The sequence below is a fragment of the Passer domesticus genome, chromosome 6 (genome assembly GCF_036417665.1).
Source record: "Passer domesticus isolate bPasDom1 chromosome 6, bPasDom1.hap1, whole genome shotgun sequence".
Classification (NCBI taxonomy): Eukaryota; Metazoa; Chordata; class Aves; order Passeriformes; family Passeridae; genus Passer; species Passer domesticus.
In genome coordinates, this window is record NC_087479.1 from 45,552,949 (window position 1) to 45,576,028 (window position 23,080).

Here is a 23,080-nt window from a genome sequence, read left to right on the forward strand (position 1 = left end):
ATTCTCATTTATGGAATAGTCCAAGGGGAAAATGAGTGCCCATGGTGTTTTGTACTGTGTTGTTGAGAGTTTTCTGAACTACAGCCAGCTTATCTGTAAATGAAACAGCCATAAAGAAAATAAGGAAGAAGTTAATGAGTAGGAAGAAAAGGAAACTAAAAAACCCCACTGTTTTCAACAGTATCACTGGATCCAGAGAGCTGACAGTTAAAACTTCATTGGTGACAGGGAATTTATTTCAGAGCAACTAAATGAAGAAGAAACAGCCTGTAAATGACTTCATCTCAGTAATTTAATGCTACAGATCCAGCAGTAGATTCTCATTCCTGTTTAGCACATGAGCTGGTGTTTTAGCAATCAAGCTAGCAAAATCAGGGAAATGCTGGCTGCAGTCACAGCAGCAAGCAAGTAATGCAGAGACATGACAGATGCCATACATACAGCCTGAGAGTGTTACACATGATGTATATCACTCCTCTGTGTAGTGCTGTGTTGCATGTGAAATTCCAGCTTGCTGCCTGCTTGGACTGTAAGTACTGAGCACCAATCTCCCCTGGTTTGGTTGTCTCTGTTGTGAAGAATCTGCTCCTCCTTGTCTTTCAGTTTTTAGGTTCTTCCATTTGGCTGGTACTGAAACTTGTGAGGGGATGGAGCCTGTCTGAGTCCTCCCTTTCCTCCCTTCTTTTCTTCAGTTCTGGGAGCATTTAATCAAAGGATCTGGGAACTGAGGAGAGAAAGAATGAAGTTTCCTTCTCTCCTGGTTTTAGACTTGATCCTAGGGTCAATGTGTAGGAAGGGCTTACCTCATAGAGTATATTTAATTCTGTGATACAGACTGTGCAATACCAGTAATGCCTGATGAGCTTTGAGTTACAGAATCACACAGTATTGAGTTGGAAGGGACCCATAAGAATCATTGAGTCCTTCTACCTGCTCCTTGCAGGACTACCGAACTAAACTACACCATACAGCTAAGTGTCATCCAGACACTCCGACTGGCTTGGAGAGCCCCTTCCCTGGGGAGCCTCTTAGGTCAGGGAAGAACATTTCCCCAATGTCCCCATTTCTTTTTGTAGTGCCAAGACATTGCTTTATGGTCATCACAGAGTGTGGCAGCACCAAACTGCAGGAGTCAGGGGAGCTGTACTAAATCAGATCAGCTGAAGGATTAATCTGTTTATTTAAATGGCCATCAGTGTTTGAGTTCCTAACTCCTTGTTGGTTAAAGTCTACTAGTAATATCAGCTTCTCTGACAGTCTGTGCAGGCTCAAGTTCTCCTGTCACCTACAGAGTGTCCCTTCTCCCATCTTTTGTCTCAGCATTCAAACAACTCTCATGTGCCAGAAGTTCTTCAAAAGAAGCCTGGCTCTGAGCCATTTCCAGATCCAGACATAGGATCACCTGCAAGAGCTGAAAGACAAGAGAATTAGTCCCATTTTGAAAGTAAATGACAGGTAACCTGTGTGCTCCTTGCCAGCCCAGACATTCATGTCACTTTTGAGCATAACATTTGCTATTTTTTTTCTTCCTAATAATAAGATTATCTCCTTGGATAGAACACAATAGGCTTAGTAAAGCAGCATGTGTGCTTTTATTCCAAATCATTCTTTTGTTATTTTTACCCGCCTTAGTAATGCAACCTAAAATGAAGAGCAACATTGACTTCTTTCTCTATAAGGAGTAAAATTACCTGAACCTCAGAAAAATGTAACTCGGGAGGTAAAGAAATGGAAGCTAGTCTGTGTAAATCACTGATGCCACACAAGATACAGCCAGAGTTGATTTGATGTTACAGGTATTTCAGACCCTCAGTATTACCAGCTAAAAGGCAGAATTAGATAGGCCACACTGCCTGCTTCTTCATTTTTTAAGCTACTGCAAGACTAACATACGTGCATCTGGTGCAGCTGCTTCTGTGTAGCACATTTGAGAACCCTAAACTGGGGGTAAAACCAGCAGTAGAATTTAAATACAGACAAAATACTCTACCTTATCCCTTATTTTCTCCTTGTCCATCTTCTTCTCACCATCTCCTTCACTTACACATACACCACAGTTTCTAGGCACTGTTTTGACACTCCTAGAAATAAGAACATAGATGGAGTAGGTTGGATTAAACCCAAGCCAGAGCCTTTTAGTTGTATCCCTTTACCTGTGTTAGATGGACTCAAGCAGGTGCTTTCTCATGAGTGGAGTGGCATGGGGACTTGAAAGAGCTACTCTGATGTTTTATTTTTTTCCTCATCCACTCATACTTCACAAGTAAGATGAGTTTGTCTCCTGACTGGTGTAAAATCACACCAGTTCACGTCACACCTTTGCATTATGTTTGCAGAAGAAATGAAGCAACCCTTATAAAAGTCAAAGGCCAGCGAGACCTTTATTAGTGCTGAGGAATCTGTGGTCTGCTAAAGGGCCTACACCCACCCTCTGTTGTGACAGGAGAGTGATACCTTGCTGCTATTTGATGACACTTCATTGATTTTGAGTCAGTTTTTGTAGAATACGAAAAGATACTAGAGATGTCATAAAATACCACTTAAAATCCTTTGATGCATAGTATGGGAATATCAGGTCTCTCAACTCTCACTCACTAATGCAGTAAGACTGAACGATTCCAACTGAAAGCAGTAATGAGACTAAAATGAAACACTGTTAATGTGTTAAGGCTGCATATGTTGTATATTTTCCCAGAAATAATTACTGCAGATTTCTTTGAGCTTTATTGATCAGCAGGAGTTTTTGCACATTCATAAAGTATATAGTCCAAACATAAACAGAGCTGTACTATATATCCAGCAGGCATAAGGCATGAAAGGCTTTGTCACAATCAGAATGAATTAGCCATTAAGGCTTCCAGAGAATAATAGCTGATGAACCAAATTTGGATACATGACGTTTACATAATGGAGTTTCTGTTCGTGAGTTTGCTCATATACATTACTGCCTTTTTACAGTTTATGAGCAAACTTATCATTTTTATGCTGAAAAAAATGATTGTGAGACTAAAGAGATTTACTTCCAAGGAAGTACTTAAAGAGCTAAATATGCACAACATGGGGGAGAGAGGGCTCAGATGGGACCATAAATCCTCCAGTATTCAAGGAGTATCAATGCTGTGGACAGAAAGGAAGCATTTGTGGTGCTGCAACGAGTGGTAAGTAGGAGCAAGTGCATGGAACTAATAAAAGGAGTGTTCAGACCAAGTGTCAGCAAAACCTTTGGTACTGGGATGTGTAATCAGAATCCACTGTGATGGAAATTGGTGGAAACAAACTGCCCTTTCCCTTTGGCTCTGAAGTTCATGTGGGGGATTAATACACTGGGATTTTGTTGACTGTAATTCCAGTTATTGTTGAGGTCTGGGCACTGTCCTGTCATTTCTTGTTCAATGTTTTGTCTTTTTCTGTACAAGTCTTCCACGCTGCAGAGGAAGGCACTTCTAAGTGCAATTCCCACTGCACTTTCTCTTTTGTTCTCCTCTCCTTGCTCAGTACCTTGGAAAAGAAAATCAAAGGAAATTTAAAAAGGAAAGAAGAGAATCTTTTGTAATGTTCCTAGTCCCTATTAATATATCAGATCAAGATGCCTTCAGGGAATTATGATAAATCAAACTTCTTGTGAGAACTACTGATACTGATTGAACACTTTTACTTTCGAAAGTGGAAGTTTCATTGGGGTTTTTTTGAGTGCTGACAAAATCTGTACCATATGAGTTTTTGTTCTGTAAAAGTCAAGTACCAATATGTTATTAAAAAGCTATTCTGGGAAGTCTGAAAATGCTCGAGGATGAACTTCATATTGCTCTGCTTACAAAGCCAGATCCAACAATGGCAAAATACAGGACCTATATAAAGAGTGGGTGGTTCTCCAGTACCTGGAGTTCTTTCTTTCGGTATCTCAGTGGCAATTGTGGCATTGATTCAGATTTTTTTTTAGGTGGCTTGAATTTTTCCAAAGTGTGTAATATGCAGTAAATTTGTCAGTAGTTTATAGCATTCAGAACCTCTGACAGTGTTGCCCTTTTTGATGCTCGACTAATGCATCAAAGTTTGTTGATGCTTCTGTTGTCATAATTAGGTTGGGCATGGAGATGCTGCACTTCTGCAGGAAGATAAAAGATTTTAACAGTGCCAACCATAGTAATGAGATATCTTCACTCAATCCATTAAATAATATTTAAATATAAATAATATAACCCATTATAAAATGACAGAAAAATTACAAAGCATATTAAATTTGAGGAAAACTTTAAATTTTCAGCAGCACAGTAAAGTGTGGCTCCTATAAAATACATTAACTTCTTCTGACTTTAAAATGGATGTCTGCAAATTTCTAGGTGTCCTGGTTTCAGCAGTGATAGAGCTCAATTTCTGTCCATGACAGGAGGGAAAGGTTTGACATAATTTATTCAAAAAGGACAGATACTATTTAACCCTCAATATTAAATATAGGATGAGAAGGGAAGGATATGTGCAGGATGTGAGGTTACCTTTGACAGTATTTCTGTTCATATCAAATTACAATCTAAAAATCAAGTAGAGATCTTTCAAATATACCTTTGTCTCAAATCAGAATAAAATGATAAATGTAGTAATTGGGTCTTTCTGGGCTATACCAAGTCCCACATTCCTTTACATTTCTTGACGTAGAGAAGCAATGACACCTTCTCTCAGAATAAGAACAAGCTACATCTAAAGTGCTTAACCCAATTTAAAGCTCCCCAGTAGGAGAGACAAATGAATATCAGAAGGGAAGGGATCCAGTGGGGAGCCACTGTGATGATTGTGCGGCACCTGATGTGCAAGGAAAGACTGAGAGAGCTGGGTTTGTTCTGTCTTAAGAAATTAAAGCAGGGAGTATATTTTGTCTTCAACTCCTTGTAGTACAATATAAGGAAAAAAGAGCTTTTGGAAGGATTCACAGGGATGACACAAGAGATAACAGGCCCAGGTTAGAACCAAAGGAAATTCCAATTAGACATGTGAAATATTTTTGTTATTTTTTTATCATTAATATAGTCAAGTGTTGGAAGAAGGTAGTCAGTGAGTCTGTGGGTGACTGTCCATCTTCATCCTTGGAGATGCTCCTAAGGTGACTGAGCATAGCTCTGTACAGCTTTTAGGAAGGGGTTGAACCAGGTGGTCTCCAGCGGTCACTGACACCCTGTGTGTGTTTCTGTCATTCTGAGAGACTCTGTCTTCCAGCAGCCAGAGCTGGTTCATTCTTGAGCACCAAATTTATATGTGTACACATCAGGACCAGGCAGACTGATTAATAATCCTTCCAGGCCATGAAGACCAACTATCTTACCCCAAAGAATTGTCTGTAATTTCTTCTGCTGAGGTGTGTATTCATTAGGAAGTGAAATGTAATACTGAAATTAAAGATGATCAGTCTAGATTTGGTAATCCAGCCTGACTAAAAGGCAAAATGCTTGTATCATTTATATCACCACCATACCAAACTCACAGTTAATGTTACAGAGGAAGGACTGGCTGTAATTTTTCCAGTTTTTTGTCTCTTCATCCTGGGAGCTGATGCAGGTGGAGGGCAGTTATTTTATTGGAACGTTTTCCAGGAGCCCTGCTCATGTGTTGTACTTCATAGTGTCTGTCAGAAAAGAAGCTCAACTGTCCACCTTGCAGGCTGTTCAAATGTGATGGAAAACAGCACAGGTTGTCTACTGAAGTAATTTGTTCAGTTTCTTAGGAAGGTTATGCTAATTTGTATGCAGTTTCGTGTAAGCAATATATTTGCTAGGCCATGAACTTTAAAATTGTTTTGGAATGTATCACTGTTCAAAAGAAACAGCTGGCTCTTGGGTCTTCATGTTTGTTGAGGAGGATTTGAATAATTTTTTGCAAGAAGCTTCTGTCTCCTGTCATGAGCTAGGTTGAGAAACAGGTCTGGCACATTGAGATCCCACTGTCCCCTTCTGAGACAGCCCCCATAAAACTAAAAACATTACTTCAGCAAGCAGTGGAAACAGAGCAGTCTGGAGTTTGGCATCATTTATGTCACATCTAGTCTCACAGCAAAATGTTAGGAGGCTAACAAGACAATCACACCTTGCTTTTCATTGTGTTGGGACACTTCTGCCTTTGGGAGACTGAGAGAAGGTCAGCTACTCCTGACATGGAGAGATGGGCAATTTGAGCAACATGATCCTGCTATTGAGAAGATTTGGGAGGGAGAGGCAGTGGGGAAGAAGATGACCCAATCCTGTGTATTAGTGTGTGATGTCAGTCATGCTGAGAGACAGGTGTCTGAAGCATCTGAGAAACCAGGGAATCCTGTTTGTTTGGGTGGGAAATACATTTAACTTGTTGTTCTCTGCCTGCGTGAGCAGCAATGGAAATGTGCTTTAAGTGATGTACACAGGATACAGTTCTTGATTCTCCAATTGGTATCAACAGCCTGAATGAACAAAACTGGAAGCGAGTCAAAAGCCTGGTACAGATCCAGTGGGAATGGAATTGAAAGCTGGGACCTCCTCTCCTCTAGCAGACTTTTCTCTGTGACAGCAAGAGGGGGATACTTATCCATGGTGTAGGTTTGGTAGCAGTTGCACACTTCCTTTTCCATACACCTTTAGTGAGAATCCGTGGGAAAGTCAAAGGCTTTGTAGAATATAAAGGTAGCTGCTGAGAAACTGGCCTTAGTTTTCTTAAGGGTTGGAAATCAGCAGTGGTAGACAGGAGGGTGTTACCTTACCTCCCTCCTCATCAAAGCTTCTGTGGGGTTATTTCAGGTGTAATTTATGAAAAGCTGAGCAGTAGGGAGCTCTCCACTGAACCTCTGCTGGGTTGCATCCCACTATTTGATAAGTAGTATGGCAAAACATTTCTCTGTACAAGGTCAGATTAATCTTTTTTTATGGAGTTTCACATGAATGCTTTGCTTTGGGATTGTTGTTTCTCCATGCATAAATCTTTATTATACCAATAGCCTACAGCCCCAGTGAACCAAACACAACTCAATTTTATTCTTCTCAGTATTTATCACCACAGTGAGAGAACTCCATTGAAAAGCAACTGTGAGAGTTTCCAGCAGGTGTGGTGGGGGTTTAGGTACTGTGAATCTTCACTGAGTTCATCTTTCTTCCTTCTAAACTTGAATGGTATATGCCAAGCTGGGTCTGGCCTCAGACTGGGCATCATTCCCTTTGGGATGATACTGAGGATGGAAGTGAAAATGACCTGTTGGAAGATGCTGTGGGCTAGAGGAGCAGGCTGTGCATGTGTCCATGCCTGCACTTCACACTGGTGAGTAGCAGGATGTGCTGCAGTGTGCAGGACTTGCTTTGCAGCCAGCACAGGCTGAAGCCTTGCCTGCTGCTTTCCAAGGTGTTGGTTTGGGTTCAGGTACAGCTCTTCTGTAGGAGGGGAATGACAGATGAGCTGACATGCAAGTGCTTGGAGCTTTTACCAGGTGATGAGTGTGAAGCCTCCGGGTTGAGGTTGATCTCACTTAATTAACATTTGTAATGAAAGATTCAGCACAGGTCTCTACTGTCTGCACATGTGGGGATTCCTAATACCTCTTAGTTATCTGTGATATAGCCATGTGGGCTCTGTCAGTGCTTCCAAATGTTTAAAAAGATAGAATTAGGTACTCTATACTTTTATATAAAACCAAAATATTTTTCTATAGAGATAAAGGATAATCCTTTCCTATGTTTTCATTTTCTGAACAATGTACATTAGTTTTGGTTCACTGTATGGTTTCCAAGATTTGCAGTGCATGAAACCAAATTCCCAGCTTGGAGGGCCCTCTCAGTCTGTGTAGTGAAAGACTTAGGCATGATACATGACCATCACTGAGAGGATTTTTATTTTGATATTCCCTAAATTTTGAGTGCTTGACTCCACAATTTTAACATCTTTTTGGGCATCAGTGTCCTGCCTATTTCTCTAGTATGACCTGAGGAAGGCAGGAGCAGTGTCAGGATCTTGTCAGAAGGTTTAGCCTCCTTCACTAGACACAGTGGCACAGCTGGCAAGAGCAGCTCTCTGCTCCAGTCTGAAGTTGGTAGCTTTTAGCAGAGTTGGTGTTGTAAGGGGAAATACTCTTGAGATGTGAAATTTCACTGCATTGTTACCAATTAAGATGAAATTTTAATTACTGTTCCTAGTATTAAGAAATAATGACATACTTGAGAAAACACCTCTTCTTGAGAAGCTTCCCTCCAGACACCTTTCCTCCCTCTTTGCCAGTCTCCAGTTCATTCCCTGCACATTGTACTCAGTCATGGGGATCAGTGCAGGATGTTTTTCTTTTATGGCCACTCTATTTCTTGCTCTTTTTTTTCCATGGCCCCAGCATGGAGTCCTCCCCAGGCCACCATCCTCTCAAAGACCTCATTCCTCCTGGGTATCTATGTACACAAGTGTCTCCTGCCTGGATTGTCTGCTGCTTGTAGGTCCAGTTTTTCTAAAACTTGTAGCCACATCATATCCTAAGCCAAACCATTCCCCATCTGCTGTTAAAAGTGTACTTACTTGGGGTAGCCTTTGTTCTGCAGTCACTCCCTGGCTTCATCTGTACTCTCTCCATGATGCTGCATGCAGAGTAGGGAGAAAATACTTTCTTGAAAGAACAGGAAAAACAGATCCCTAAGTTTTATTCCAGTTCCCGGACATGTCCCCTGTTCCAGATCATGTCCTGTGAAGTGGGGCTGGAGGTTATTGGCTTTGGGGAGATGGCAGAAAGGCACCACGGGAGCAGAAAAGATCTGTGGGATGGTTTGTGGCTTGTCTGGTCGTGTGTGACCATGTGGGTGTACGATTTCCAGGCTTTAGCTGCTGAGCCCTCTCATGTCTGTGATGTGTGAAATTCAGACTCTTGAAAGCAAATAACCTTCCTACAACATCCACTTGTGGCTGGGTAAGACAAAAGGCTGAAATTTCTGTGCCTGAAATTGAGCTGCACTGTGTCAGGCCCGTGCTCTAAGCACTGCAGTATGAGAGGATTTCAAATTAAAGCACCAGAAATTTAACCAGGGAAGAACAGGATACTTTGCTCTGCTTCGTTCTTAGATGTAATTGGAGTGCTATTTTTGACATTCTTCCAAAAGCTTTTATCCTTTCGACAGAAACAAGCACAGAACATATCAGCACAGACAATTAAGGTTTGGCAAAATGATAAGCTGATGAAACTGAGGTCCTGTGGTAGGAAATGCTGATCACTGTATATAATGGGTAACAAACAGTCTTTCTCCTTTGTTCTAGAAATTGTCTCATGCAATCCTGTCTATGCCAGGGAATTTTACAGGGAGAAAATGGTGTTCGCATGCGCATTTTGGATAAGTGATGCTTTTATGGATGAGCAAAAAAGTACTCTACAGCCAAATAGATAGAGCAAAGTGTCTGTGCATCTTTGCAAAGAGGGATATGCTTTGTCCTGTTTCATATAATGCTATGCAGCAGGCTAAAATTGTAAAAAATAAGCAAGCTGCACCAAGACAGGTTTGCAAAGCCATACAGAAGGTCAGTGTTGGATGGTAATGATATGGAAATCAGCTTGGATCATGGGCATAAATGAGGTCTGTGATTCAAAACTGGGCAGTAATAGGATCCAGTATTAGGGTCAGGCAGGTGTGAAAATACTGGTGATGAGAATCTGAAAATAAATAATTTAAGATTCATGGGGCAAAATGCAATGACTTCTGTAGACACGGTAATTGTACCAGGGAAGAAAAGTATTTTCCCCTTTGTGACTTTTTGCCCTCCATTCAGTCACATAAATCCATGGGTTAAAGGTTTGGTTTTGGCTTACCAGGCAGTACAGAAATTCTGATAAAGGCTTAGTAGCTATTAAACTTTTATAGGTTTGCAGCCTTGTGGTTGAAGAGACAGTAATTGCGTTTTTCTCTTGGGGATGGGATTCCAATTAAGTCAGTGTTGCTCAGTATTAGAATTCCACCCTTACAGGTTGCTAAGTGTGTGAATTTTGTGTTATGGGGAGCTGGACCTTTGCCTCAGCCTAAAAAGTTTCCAAAATTGCTCCCTCCTTTACCTGTCTATGCAAAACTCAGTTTCTTTTAATGCTCTGATAGTGCTCACTCTAAAATGTGCAAGTGCTGTGTTGATGCTGCTGCAGATCCATCCAATGTGGGAACAAAATGCATAGGATGTGGTTTCCCAGAGGTATTTGGCATTGCCAGTAGTTCCTCTCACTGAAGTCAATCAAAAAAGAGCTGAGGGCTTTAGAGAACCTACCTGAAATCCCTGAGTTAAAAGGTTTTTAACCAGTCTTTCAAGCTTTTGACTCCTGGATTTTAGGCAGTTCTATGGCTTATGAGCAGAAAGAGAGGTGGCCCAACTTTGCTTTGATGTCTTCAGTAGAAATCAGCCCCTTTCACCTGAAACTCATGGGTGATTTGTGTAGCTCCCTGAAACTGCTCATAAAGCTAACTTGGTACACCTTTCACTTCCCCTTTTATCCCACAATTATCCTTGAAAGGAGCTGTGACTTAGTGATTTATGGCCCAGGCTACCTTCTCTTGGGTGGGAATTTGAGCTGTGGATTTCACTGATAGCATTGGATATCATCACTAATATCCAGTGGGGAAAAAAATAAAGAAAACCTAGCATGGGAAGACTCCTCGAGGTTTGCTGTCAAAGAGAGACCTGGCTTGCTCTTGGTGGGGGTTTAGGCTGTTCTACTGAAACCAGTGCTATAAATGAGCCATGCCTATGCCCAGACACTGCAGTGTTATCTGCTTTTTCAGTTGCAGCAGCTTTGTATCCTGCTACCTGTATGACTCCCACTCCCCATTCTGCATGATCTGCTGAATGTACTTGCTGTGCATCCAGAAAAAGCTGAAATAGATGTTGATGGCTTTTGCTTTTGTTTTATCCCCTGTCCTTTCTTCTCTTGACAGTTTTTTATCATGCTGTTAATTATATTTCTGTTGGAGCTCACTGTTGTGATTCTGTTCTTCGTCTACACCGACAAGGTAAGTCAAATTCTTCATTTTTCTTTCCCCTTCAGCAAATTTATATGCCCCTTTTCCCTATAAATAAATCATGAAGCTCTTGGCTTGGTATGCGCATCATGCTTCTGTCTTCCTTGAGACACTCCTCTCAGAAGGAGCTCTCTCAGAATGCATAAGCAGCCTGGCAGGACTGGGCTGTCTTGCTTGCTCAAGTGTACAACTCAAGGTCACAGATACTGCCAAGTGCATCCGTCATTAACAAAAGAAAAGGGAACAGAAAACCACACAAAAATGCCCACAAAAAAAGCAAAGAAGCCAACAAACCTTACTAGGAGCATGTAGGAAGAGATACCCATCAGAGCGAGTTTGATTTTTTAAAATATGTTTATGGTTTAAGAGCCACATTGATACTGTTGAAAAGGAAGTGTCCTCAGCACAGGCAAAGGTATAAAATTCATTATCTTTCCACACTGCTCCTTGCAGCACATGTGTACTTAGAGCTTTGTGGAAAGCCAGGGTAAATGCATAAAAGTTCAATAAACACAGCTTTTGTTTGTGCTTTCACATTTTCCTTATGTTTTACAATTGTTCCTTCAGTTGTACAGGCAATATTGCCTATTTAAATTTTCTTTACCCTTTTCTTTTAAAAAATCTTACATGAATAAATCCAAAACAGGGGCATAATTGTGTGCTACCTACTTATTCAATCAAAATCAAAAGTCCCTTACAATTGAAGACTTAATAATCATAGGGAAGGTGACAAAATTTTACCATGAATTAACATTCATCAGGTACATGAGTGGTAAACACTTTCTTTAGGAATGGAAAGACAATAGCAAAAAAAACAACACCGAAAACAACACTGTGTTCATTAATGCATAAATTATGAATATAATTAGTAGTATATTAGTGATACAAGTGATTATATATTAGTCATACCAGTGACTGATTGTCAGAGGCACTTCTGAAGGACTTCAAAGAATTGGGTTCTATAGCATTCTGTAGCTGGAACATGGAATTAACTTGCCAGGTAATTATAGTAGAAGGGACAATTTAAAATTACTTGTATGCATTATTGGATTCTGAATTACTTGTCAGCTCTTGGCAGAAGTCATACAGGAGTAAAGGCATCTACTTAATATGCAATGGGCCTCCAAAACCCAAACACAACACTTGGTTATGTTTAGAAAGAAAATCACTTAGAAAATATTATCATATCATTGTATAACAGATTCGCCTCACTGTGAATATAATGTTGAGTTTTGGTTACAGAAATTATTAGATGTGCGAGAAAGGTGGAAGAGAGCTGTCATGAAAAGGGATTATGGAGACAATCTAGATTCGGTTTGGGAAATGAAAGAGATCCTCTGCTTAGGAGATTTTACAAAGAGTAATTATAATAGTTTCTGAAATAATGACAGATCTAAAATAAAGTTCTGTCCTGAACACAGAAGAAATAAATGGAAATGTTTCTGATTAGGTTAATAAAATAAATATTTCTTATATTCCAAGTCATTATCTGGTAGAAGTCCTGTTGTTGGCTGGTGTTGAGGCTGATAGATCAGTAAATGTGTGGGTATGAAGGACAGAAAAGAAACCAATGAAGTATTTTTATTCATAAAGCAGTCAGGTGTGTCACAGAGTAAGTTTGTCCTCACCCTTCAGAGGTTAAAACAGTGAAAAAGTATCAAAAGGATTCCCTCCCTCCTTCAGCCTGTTGGTTTGCAGTGGGTTTTATTGATTGTTAATAAAGAGATCAGGAAATTAACTTTCCTCTGACTCACATACTGCAGGAGGTAGTGGCCTGCAGTTGTCTGTAAGATCAAAACAGAGTCTAAAATATGGGCTCCAGTTCAAGTGCAGTTTTACTGAGTTAACAAATTGCTGTAGTCTGGGTATTGCAGATGATCAAATTTGAGGCTCTCAATGTTCCTGTATGACTTTAAATCTTATACTGAGGAAATCAATAGTTTGTGTTACACTTGCAGTCCTGCCTACTGCAGAATAAATAAACCACCAGCAGCCTAAAACTAATATTTTCATACAGCATGTTTAGAGTTTTTGTGCTGGCTTTCCTGATGTGAAAAACAATATTGTCATGTATATGGGAAACAGTGAATCCAGACAAGTCCACCACAGTAGTTCAATTCATGTAAATCCTGGGAAAATCAGTGAAGGAATATTCTACACTGACACTTGTCCATCAGAAGAAAGTAGGGTTAGTTTTGTGTGCAGGAGAGAAGGGCTCTGTTGATGATCACTTTGGGCAATACCAGCCGCAGGGAAGGTGTGCATCCATGTATGTGTGGACGCTGTGTGTGGGCTCCTGGGCAGTGAAGCACTGTCTCTGTATCCCTTGCTGGGGCTGTTGCTTTAGTGCTGTGTTAGTTACTAAAAAGAATCATGGCAAAAGTTCTTTACAGCCATTCACAGGTAGTTTTTTGGCACAGGGGTTTTATTCGCTTGCTGTGGAAGGGTGTGCAGCTGTGGAGGTGAACTAGGACTCACAACAGCCTCAACTGACCTGTTCTCAACTGTACTCATTTGTCAGCCTGGGAGAAGCCCAACATTTGCCTCATCCTCTCATTCTAGTGACTCAGTCTTCTCTGAGCTTTTAAACAGACAATTTGATCTTATGGCCTAGGATGTCATTTTTTCTTGATGGATAAAGGTTTGTCTTGATTTAATGAGATAGATGCTGCCCTGAAGTTGAAAACTCTTTCTCTGAGCTGGCTATCCAGTGTGATATTGTGAAAAGAGGGGAACTTGGAGAAAGCTCAGGAATCCACAGTATAGGAAGGAAAAGGGGTAGTGCCTTGTCTCTTGTAACTGCACTGTGAATTTCCTTGGCAGGGCCTGAGCTCACACCTTGTTCAATATTCCTCCAACTGTCCTGACTAGTTGTGTTGCAAAATATCAATCTCATGACTTCTGCAGAAGTGAATATGGGCTGTGATGGAATGCATTCCTATAGGATGGTTGTCAGGAAAAACCTATAGCCCTTTTGTTTTGTCCTGGCTGTTCCCAAAGCAGCAGAGGGACTGTTTCATAGGCTGTCTTCAGCTCAGTGTGAGCACCTGAGGCACCTGGAAACTCCTGTTGGCATTTGCACACATTCATATGCAAGTTCCTAAAGTTGGCTTTTAATTTTTTGAGGTCAGAAGTACCAGCCCAAGAGGCTGGTACTGAATGGAGTTGGTGTGATTATGAGAACTAAGGCAGGTTGGTGTCATTACTGAGTGCAGTATTTTTTCAGGCTACATTTATGCCCCCATTTGAAGCAGTTCAAGCTCCAGTGACATTTCTGGAGTCATGTGGATGGTTATATGCATGGCTACCTATCTATAGGCAGAATATTCTCTTTATTATATTTTATTTTGATTCCATCAATGGAGAGCAGCATTTGGCATTTTTATACAGTTTGACATTTCTATATGAGGCTCTGTGTGTATTTATAAGAGATCCACAGAGTACTGAGAGGGCTAACCTTAATTTTATTTGATAAGGGGAAAGCAGCAGAGCCCTATCCTGTCAGAGGTTGGATACTCATATTTCTCAACACTAGATTGGATCCTGCTAGAATGTAAATTATGCTAATAAAATGCACAGTCTTGTACTAGTTTTAACTTGTATAATCCTCCTGGTTTTAGTGTCTGTATTTCTTTTTACTGTGATGGTTCTCCTGGAAGCATAGAAAAAGAAAAACCTATATTTACTTTTTTGCAGCTGTAATGGGTGGGTTTTTTCAGTAGACCTCTGCATTTTATATGATTTACTGGCAGAGCTGTGTAATACCCACAAATGAAAGAACATAACCAAACCACCATAATGTGGGGCTGGATTTTGTGTGCATTGTGTTTGGTGGGGGAGGGGGGAAGGTTTAAGTTGTTGAGTTTTTGGTTTTTTTTGTTTTTCTTATTTTAAAATGTCCAACATAACATGCAACATAAGTAACATAAGTCGGGAAAGAACAAAAGCACTGAAGAATCACTGATTATGATATTTGATTATGGGAGCAGTTACTGCTATTGGAAACTTGAAGTTAAGATGAGAATTTTCAATAAAGATTAGGCCATTAACTCACTTGGGTCCCTGTGAAAATTACAGCCGAAATTCCATGCCTGCTTAGCTGTGTTGAAAATGGCCCACAGAATAGCCCACAGAGGATTGAAAAATAATGGCAACTTCTGTTTTTCATGAAATGTGTGAAAATGTTCTTGTTTTCCATGCTGCTCCAATATAGCTTTTGCTGCTGTCTTATACAAAACATATTCTTTAGATTGATGCATTTCTTGCTTTGTTTCTAAAAAGAAACTGAAATTTTTTTTAATTTCTGATTGATATTTTGCCTCGTCCCATACAAAGACAGCAGGTTGGAATTTAATGGATATGATTTCAAGTATAGCTCAGCCCTCACAACCTCTTACACATTTGACTTTAGAAATGGAAAAGCAGAATCTCTTCCACTTGCTGCACTCATGTGCAGTTGCTCACAGAAATTATCAGATCCTGCTGAGCTGTTCACTGGTGTGAGGGAGGGATTCACAAAAACCTGATGGAATTATTCATATATAAAGTTTAGTACAAGTCTACTGCAGAAACTTGTTCTCATTGGGCTTCTGTCAAGAGAGCTTAAAAGTTTTCCATGTTTGCATTTGACAGTGCAGCAGAAATGTCTCCTTGGGTAATGAAGTGCCTCATGTTCCCAGTCAGCACAGCCCACAGGCTGTCCAAAATGCACACACAGGGCATGTTAACATTGGTGAAAGTGGGCAAACAGAGCCTAAAGTGAAGAGACAAGATCACCCAAACTTTATGCAGTTTAGAGATGGTCTTAAGTTACTGGAAAGCAACAGGCTGTGGAAAATCCTGCAAAACCAGCAGAATGGTCAGTGCACCACTGTTCAGTCAGATGGCCCTTGTCTAGCAGTGTTTCTCCATCAGCATTTGACTTTGCCTACACCATCCCCTTCTCACTGCTGGAACTCTGAGTGTGGTAGAATTATTGGGTGCCTGTATCCTCCTTTGCCACAGTGAATGGGGCTGTTCCTGCTGCTGTGCAGGGCTGAGATAATTTCAGACCAGAATCTGTGTGGATAGTGTGTGCACTTGTCAGTATGCAGGGAAGGCTCTCTAGAGGACAAGGGCAATTTGAGCTCTCTCTGGTATTTCTGTGAGGATGTGCAAGTCCTGGCATATGTATGCAATGGTTTCTGAGCATTCTGTGTGTTAATGCTTTATTATCCAGTTAAAGTTCCATTTGGTTTGTTTGTAAAAGACCTTTAAAATTATCAAGTCCACCAATCAAGCAGTTCTGGGCATATACCTGCTCTCTGGCAGTGTTCTGGAATTTGGGTTTTGCAGTGAGTGCTGACATAGCCAGAAGCTGTTTTCAGGATCAACAGCAGTAGCAGTGCAGGCAGATGTGGAGGGATCTATAGATTGCCTCCTGGATGGTGATGCACTGCAATTATTGCTCTTTGAGTCAGATGTTTTAGCTCTGGTCAAGTATTTTATTTCTCTAATGCAAAATAATGTTATATAAATGGTGGTATAAAGTAAGAAAAGACTGAAGTGTCTCTGTGGTTTATTTTACTTGGTAATAAGCTTTTTTTTTTGTAATTTTAACTAGTTTATTAGCATTTCAGTACTGGTGTCCCACAATAGGGAGTTGCAGAAATTTCATCAAAAGAATTTAATTATAGCCAATTTACTTTGGCTTCTTTTCAGCAAAGCAGTCAGGCATAGGTTTAAATCTCTCCCTGTTCAGCACATAACCTAAGTGCATGCTTGAACCCATGTGACTGATTTAATCATATGCTCAAGTCTTGTTAAAGTTGATTTGTACCTTATGGGTCTTTAAAAGAAATAATGCTAGGAAAATGCTAATGACAGCAAAGAATTCTGGGGTGTGTAAAGAGGCATCACATCTTTCATTCCATAAGGAATTTAGTGAAAAATAATGAATGCTTGCTTTAAAGCATTATTGGTTAGCTTTTTCCACTTGTTCTGAACAGCTTTCCATTTAGTATCTTGAACACATCATTCTAACCTTTTTTAGGCAGGAGGAGATGAGGGGCATGGAATCTATTTGCCCGTGCAACTGAAAAAAACAAACACACCAAAGGAAATCCCGGTAGTTTTACTAATTCATTTGTCTAAGTAGGACTTCACTGAAAGTGCACTTCCAAAATGTTATTAACAGGCTTGTTGAAGGATAGCACAGTATTGATGAAAAGAATTAAGTGCATGCTCAGAAATAGGTGTATTTAGAAACAATAGCTGCAGATGAAATGCATTAGGGCTCCCCATTGGGAGCTCTCGATCAATGGTTGATCAAGGCCTAATTGATTTCTTGAATAAAATGTTAGCAGGGGAATAGGTGCAGGGAAGGGAAAATCAAACTCTCCTAAATTAAGCTCCATGCCTAACACAAATACCCTTTGTAAAGATCAGATAATGCAGCAGCCTGCCATCTCTTTATGCCTCCTGTCTTCCTACTTTGGCTGAGTTCAGAAATGAAGATGAAGGTGGGTGTCTCATCCTTGACAGCATGGATTTGTGTTCGTACTAAGTTCAGCATTTTTCACAGTGTCCCAGTGCACAGGCATAGTGCTTTTTTCTCAGGAGAAATCCAGTCCTGACCTCCACCCTGGCTAACTGGGATATTAATTCCCCTATCAGTATGGATGAATCGGACACAACTGTTGCTGCTATTGTGCCTGCCTTAAAGCCAGCCAGATCTATAGTTTATTTCCTGACATCCCTAAATCCATCTAAGGGTTTCCTAATAGGTGTTTGGTAATGTATCAGTCTACAGCAGGAGAGATGTAAATGGGCCTCCTTCTTGCTAGTTTGTAATCTTTAATTGCAGGTAAACTCAAGATCCCAGGAGCATATCTAGTTATGTCTTTGTTGTGGAGCACTTTTACAATGATCTGTTTCCCACACCTCAAGTTTCAGGTTTCATAGTAGACAAAATATAAGTGGTGCAGGTTTTCAACCAGCTTTTCCCAAGGGAGAACCTGGCATACAGTAGTGGTGGTTTTTAAATACTTTGCACATGTGTGTGCTTTTCATCAGTCCCTTAAAGGGCATTACAAGAGGTGAGTAATTCAGTTCTGCTTTTGCTGACTGAGAGAAGTGAGGTTAAAGGCCAAATCCGGGGGGTGCAGTGTATCTTGGGGAATGTGTAGTGCTCTCATGTCTGAATTAATGGAATAGAACCTTACTGTTCCACGAGACAGGTTTTTGCTCAATTTTTACTCAGATGTGGTCACATAAGAAGCCATTTCAGCATCTGGGTGGATCTGGAACTGAGTGCACACCAGTGTTGAGTACTGACAGAGGTGGAGTGAGCAGCACTGGGTTACACACACCTCATCAACATCAGCTGCAGCTGGTGCCTGACCCCAGCTTGCTTCTCTTCTGGCACTGGTTTTATACAATTTTATTTGACAAAGGGAAGAATAGCAGAAGGAGAAAATAATGGTTTAGAAAGGTGATAAAATAAATAATTAAGGCAGCTTTAGGCGTTTAAATACAGGCAACATCAAATGCTGAGGGATGACTGAGGTAGTATATTGAAACAGACAGCACATTTTTTATTCATTCTGTGAACATTTTTGATGTGTCACAATGTATATCAGGCAACATTAGAAAATGACAGTAAACTAAATGCTTAACATTTTTTACATATTAGAAAAAGAGAGGGGAAGATGACTTTTTGTGTTATCAGACTGTAAGCAGGCCAATAGCATATAGTCCTTGTCTTGGATTTGTCAGCTGCAGTTGAAGAGTGATGAGCTAGGTTGACCACTTTATTAGGCATAATTTGCAGCTGAGGGTTCTTCAACTCCTTCCTTTGATTTAACTCAGCAGTGGTAGGCAGTGAACTGGCTGAGAACAGGCTGTTGAACAGCAGCTTCAAACCATTACCAGTTATGGGCTCTCTTAAGGCTGGAGTGTGTTGACTTCAAGGCCAAATCATGCTCAGGGACTTCATATTACCCAAACTCCCTGATATCTCCGAGGCTTCTCATTGGAAATATCACTGCAATGCAAGGTGGTGTAGTCTTTTCCACTGATAATTTTGTGGGTTGAATTCTTGCTGTGAAGTTCAGGCATAAGGAAAGAGATTAAGCAACTTTCTGGGCACCAGCCATTATACCTTTTGAAATATATTCCCCAGACTTACAAAACCAGCATAATCAATAGTGATTACCAATCAGTGGTCATTGATGACTGCTTGCTGAAATAGTGTTTATAATATGAACTAATAATATTTAATAATTTGGGGTCTTGGGCTCCCTGAATCTGTGTGCAACAAAATCCCTGATTGACTTGACAGTAGGAAGTGACTAAGCTGGAAGATAGAGTAGATTTTGTGTAAAGGGATATGTCTTGACAAGGAGCAGAGTAAGAGCTTTATTTTACATTTTCTGAGTGCACACATTTCTTACTTGACATGTACAGTGCCTCTGATAATTTGGATGATGTTAATATAAAACAATTCTGCTGCAGTGTCCTGGCATTAACAATGAGTGAAGCTTGTGCAAGAATTGTTTTAACCATGGCACAATCTTAATTCACTTTATTGTACTGCAGTCATTTTGTGTATCCTCTTCAATGCCTTTAAATTGCAGGGAAGGCATCCCTGAGAAAGGAGAATTTTCAGAGACACTCTTCTTGTCAAAACCCAAATACTCCCCTGCTCCTAATTGTCTTTGATACAATTTCTTAATGAGTTGATTTCTCTGGTAGCTTATGGAATTATTATGCTACAATATATGTTTTTACTTTCTTGCTTTCTCCATTTTGCACTTAACTGCCATAATCCAAGGGTGATGTTGTTCTCCCAGACGTTTTTGCCATCTGCACCTTGCCTCTGAACCACAGGAAAGCAGAACAATACATGTCATCTCCTCCAGCAGTGCTGATGTTGCCTCTGTTGACAAAGTCCTAACCTCAGCATTTAGGAAACCTTTCCAGAGGTCACCTTGAAGGGCATATTGAAGTGCAAACTGAATTGCATGTTAAATTGGTAAATTATGTAAATAAAGCAAAATGGAAAGGATACAAAAGATCATTGAAGATATTTGAGGAACTACTAAAAGTCTTTATCCAGAGATATAATGAAAGCAGAAATTCACAAAGCATGTAAGATTTTGATTAAGAACCAGATGTTTGTCAGATTTATCACACAAGACATCTAGTTTTTCTTTTAAACATTCAGGACCAAAGGAGTTGCAACAAGATTTGCATTAATCAAAATGGTTTTACGGATATTTAAGAGTTGTGAATAGAATCAACATTACTCTCTTTGCAACAAGCACACCCAAGGAAATGTCCTGTGGATTTCTTTCAGGTCCACTTTTTTCTCTGTGAATAGGAAATGCATTGTAGTTGGCACAAAAGCAGCTGGATCTGTGCAAACAAATAGAAGAAATGGTTTTTTCAAGATCAGTCAGCTTGGGAGAGAAAAAAACCAAAAAAAAATTATTTTTTTTTGAGGGCTGTGAAGAAAATGGGGAGAATGTCCTGCATACCTTGAAGTGGGACTGATATTTAAGTAAATGTCAGCAGAGTGCCCTTGCTGCTGCCACCACTGCAGGTGACCATTCAGCAGCCAGGTGTGGCTTCCCGGGGCTGGGTGTTCTGCTGGAAGCCTGCTTGCTGCTGGCTTTGACACTGATTTATGGACAGATGGCAGGGGCAGCTCTTTCATACTGACTTATCACTGAGAGCTGTGAGGATTGCTTCTCCCACTGCCTGCCCTAAGTGTTTTCTCTTTCAGCTCTGCTCATGGAGGTGTCAGTTTGCATGTGAGAGCTGCAGTGAGAGGTGATTAGATGAGTAAGACCAGGACACTGGAGCTGCTGCTGGATATCAGTTTTGCCATATCCATTTAAAGCCTTTCGGGATTTTTCTGCACAGTGCAGTATCACATGTCAGGCCAGAATGAATGCACAAGTCACCACTTTGTATATGGTAAAATCCTGCCCTAAGCAAAGTCACTGGGAGCTGCCTGTTTTCTCTTATGATGCTATTATCCTCAGTTTTAGTATTTTTAAATCTCTTTCCCACTTCCCAAGTTAGTGATCCAAATAATGTTCACTTGAGTGTGTGGAATGATGTATTCCAGTGCTGTAGGAGATCTCACTGCCTGGAAGCTGCAATGATCAGGGAGTTTTGTTCTCAAACATAATGTCTTAATCTTGTGATGCAGAATATGTGGGATGCTGTTGTCTGCTACGAAATTGGTTGAATTTCGGCTACAGAAAGATTACACATTTCCAAAAGAAATTGAATTAATGAAATATGTATTCCTCTGGATGTTGATTTCCTAATCTCTGCTGCACCAACTTGGTTTTTCCATGCATGTTCTCAATGGCTGTGCAGCCTCCATGCCAGGGTATGGAATTGCACAATCATTTAGTTTAAAGACTTCTTGAGATGTGGTAGTCCAAACCCCTCTTCAAGCAGGAACAGTGAGAGCAGGCTGTCCAGTCTTGTGTCCAGGTGGGTTTTGACTATCTCAGCAATCTCTCTAGGCAACCACTTGCAGTGTTAGACAACTCTCCCAGTTCCCTTGTTTGCTACAAGAGTGCATTTCTGGCTCGTGGTCAGCTTAATGTCCACAAATTCCCCAAGGTCTTTCTCTGCAGAGCTACAGGTGTCAAAAGCTGGATAAAGACGAGGGAAACAACATCCACTGCTCCCCTCTCAATATTTTGCAATATTTTGGAAAACTGTCACATTAGTTAAGTGTGATTGCCCCTTCATAAACCCATTTTGACTGCTCCCACTCGTCTTCCTCTCCTTCAGGAGTTTGGAGAGAGTTTCCAGGATCGGTTGCTCTGTCCCCTGCCCAGGGATGGAGGTCAGAATTCCAAGCCTGTAGCTCCTGCACCTTCTTGATTGCCCATGTTGAAGATGAGAGTGGTATTTTCTCTCTTCCAATGTTCAAGCACTCTCCACCCTCTCATGGGAACAGTCCTCTCTTCTTGTGTATGATATTGGCATTTCTTGTTCAGAACTTTCCAGCGTTGTGCTGGCAAAACAACATGCCAAGTGTAGTGCCTGCCAGGGCACTATGTATTCTGGAGCAGATGAAATATTTATCTGTTAACACTCCCATTTCAGCCTTTTTGTCTCATTCTGGGTATTAATTTTGGGCATCTGCTGCAACTAGTCATCACTTTTCACAGAAATTATGGAAATTGAGTGTATCTGAAATCTGCACATCTACCAACCATTTGACTTCATTTCTTTGGTTTTATGGTAATTTGTTGAAGACATATAATGGCAAAAGCTTTCCAATAACAAAATGCTCCCACTGGTACATACCATAAGTTTGAAGTGATTAGACAAAAGGAGAATATTTGAATTAAAATTTAACATGCGACTTAAGGCTTTTCCTCAGTGATGCTTACTGAAATGACTGCTTTTCCAATTAGGCTTTGACTCTCAATTACTTGGAATTACTTTTTAAAAATACTTTGAATTTCTGGAATATGCTTGATATCAAACTGCTAAGGGGGCAGCAGGGAGAGACTTCATTCCACATCATGCTGGAATTTTGAGGATTACGTATATCCTTTTTCCACATGCTAGTTTATTAGATTTTGTGACTGATTATGGTTAGATTTTTATGTTCATCTTTAAGTATCAGGTAGTGCTATGTGTGGTAAAATGGAGAATTTGGATTTTTACTTTCTCATAATTAGTGAGACTATGCAAATTCCATAGGAGTCGGATTCTGGATTCCTGAGGTTCATTGCTCCTGATCCAGGGCAGCTCCTAGCACACTCCTTAGACACCTCAGAACTGTCAACATTACTGTGTAGCATTTTGAGGAGGTTGGATCAGAGGAGGAGGTTGTGCATCAGATCTGAGATGCACAACTCTACTCCCTGCTTGATCTAGAAATAGGTATGAGAGACTTTTCTGATCCAAAGGCATTCCTCTCCCCATTCCAGGCATGTTTTGAGCAATGTTCTGCTGGAGTAAATCTGTTGGCTGTGTGCCTGGGGCAGCTGTATTCTTCCCTGAGAGCTGGAGTGACACTCTCAAGTGACTTGTGTTATGTCCTGGTGTGGATTTGCCCGTGAGTGGTCCCTGCTGTGTTCTGTGTA

General features: G+C 40.5%; 1 protein-coding gene and 1 long non-coding RNA gene across 21 annotated transcripts in view; one reads left to right on the forward strand and one right to left on the reverse strand.

Annotated features, from left to right (window-relative positions):
- TSPAN4 (tetraspanin 4) overlaps positions 1-23,080 on the forward strand; it is a 414,093-nt gene that overhangs the window by 356,956 nt on the left and 34,057 nt on the right. For all 20 annotated transcript variants that reach the window (XR_010364871.1, XR_010364868.1, XR_010364869.1 and 17 more), the window contains one exon: positions 10,890-10,964. Coding sequence is in view for 16 of the 20 variants with exons in the window: in XM_064425143.1 (XP_064281213.1) it covers positions 10,890-10,964 (75 nt within the window). In the remaining 4 variants the exon portion in view is untranslated. The remainder of the gene's footprint in view (positions 1-10,889; positions 10,965-23,080) is intronic.
- On the reverse strand, positions 491-2,220 carry LOC135302147 (uncharacterized). The gene is made up of 3 exons (XR_010363853.1): positions 2,154-2,220; positions 1,991-2,081; positions 491-1,411 (listed from the first exon to the last, which is right to left on the reverse strand). It is a non-coding gene; the product is annotated as an uncharacterized LOC135302147 (long non-coding RNA).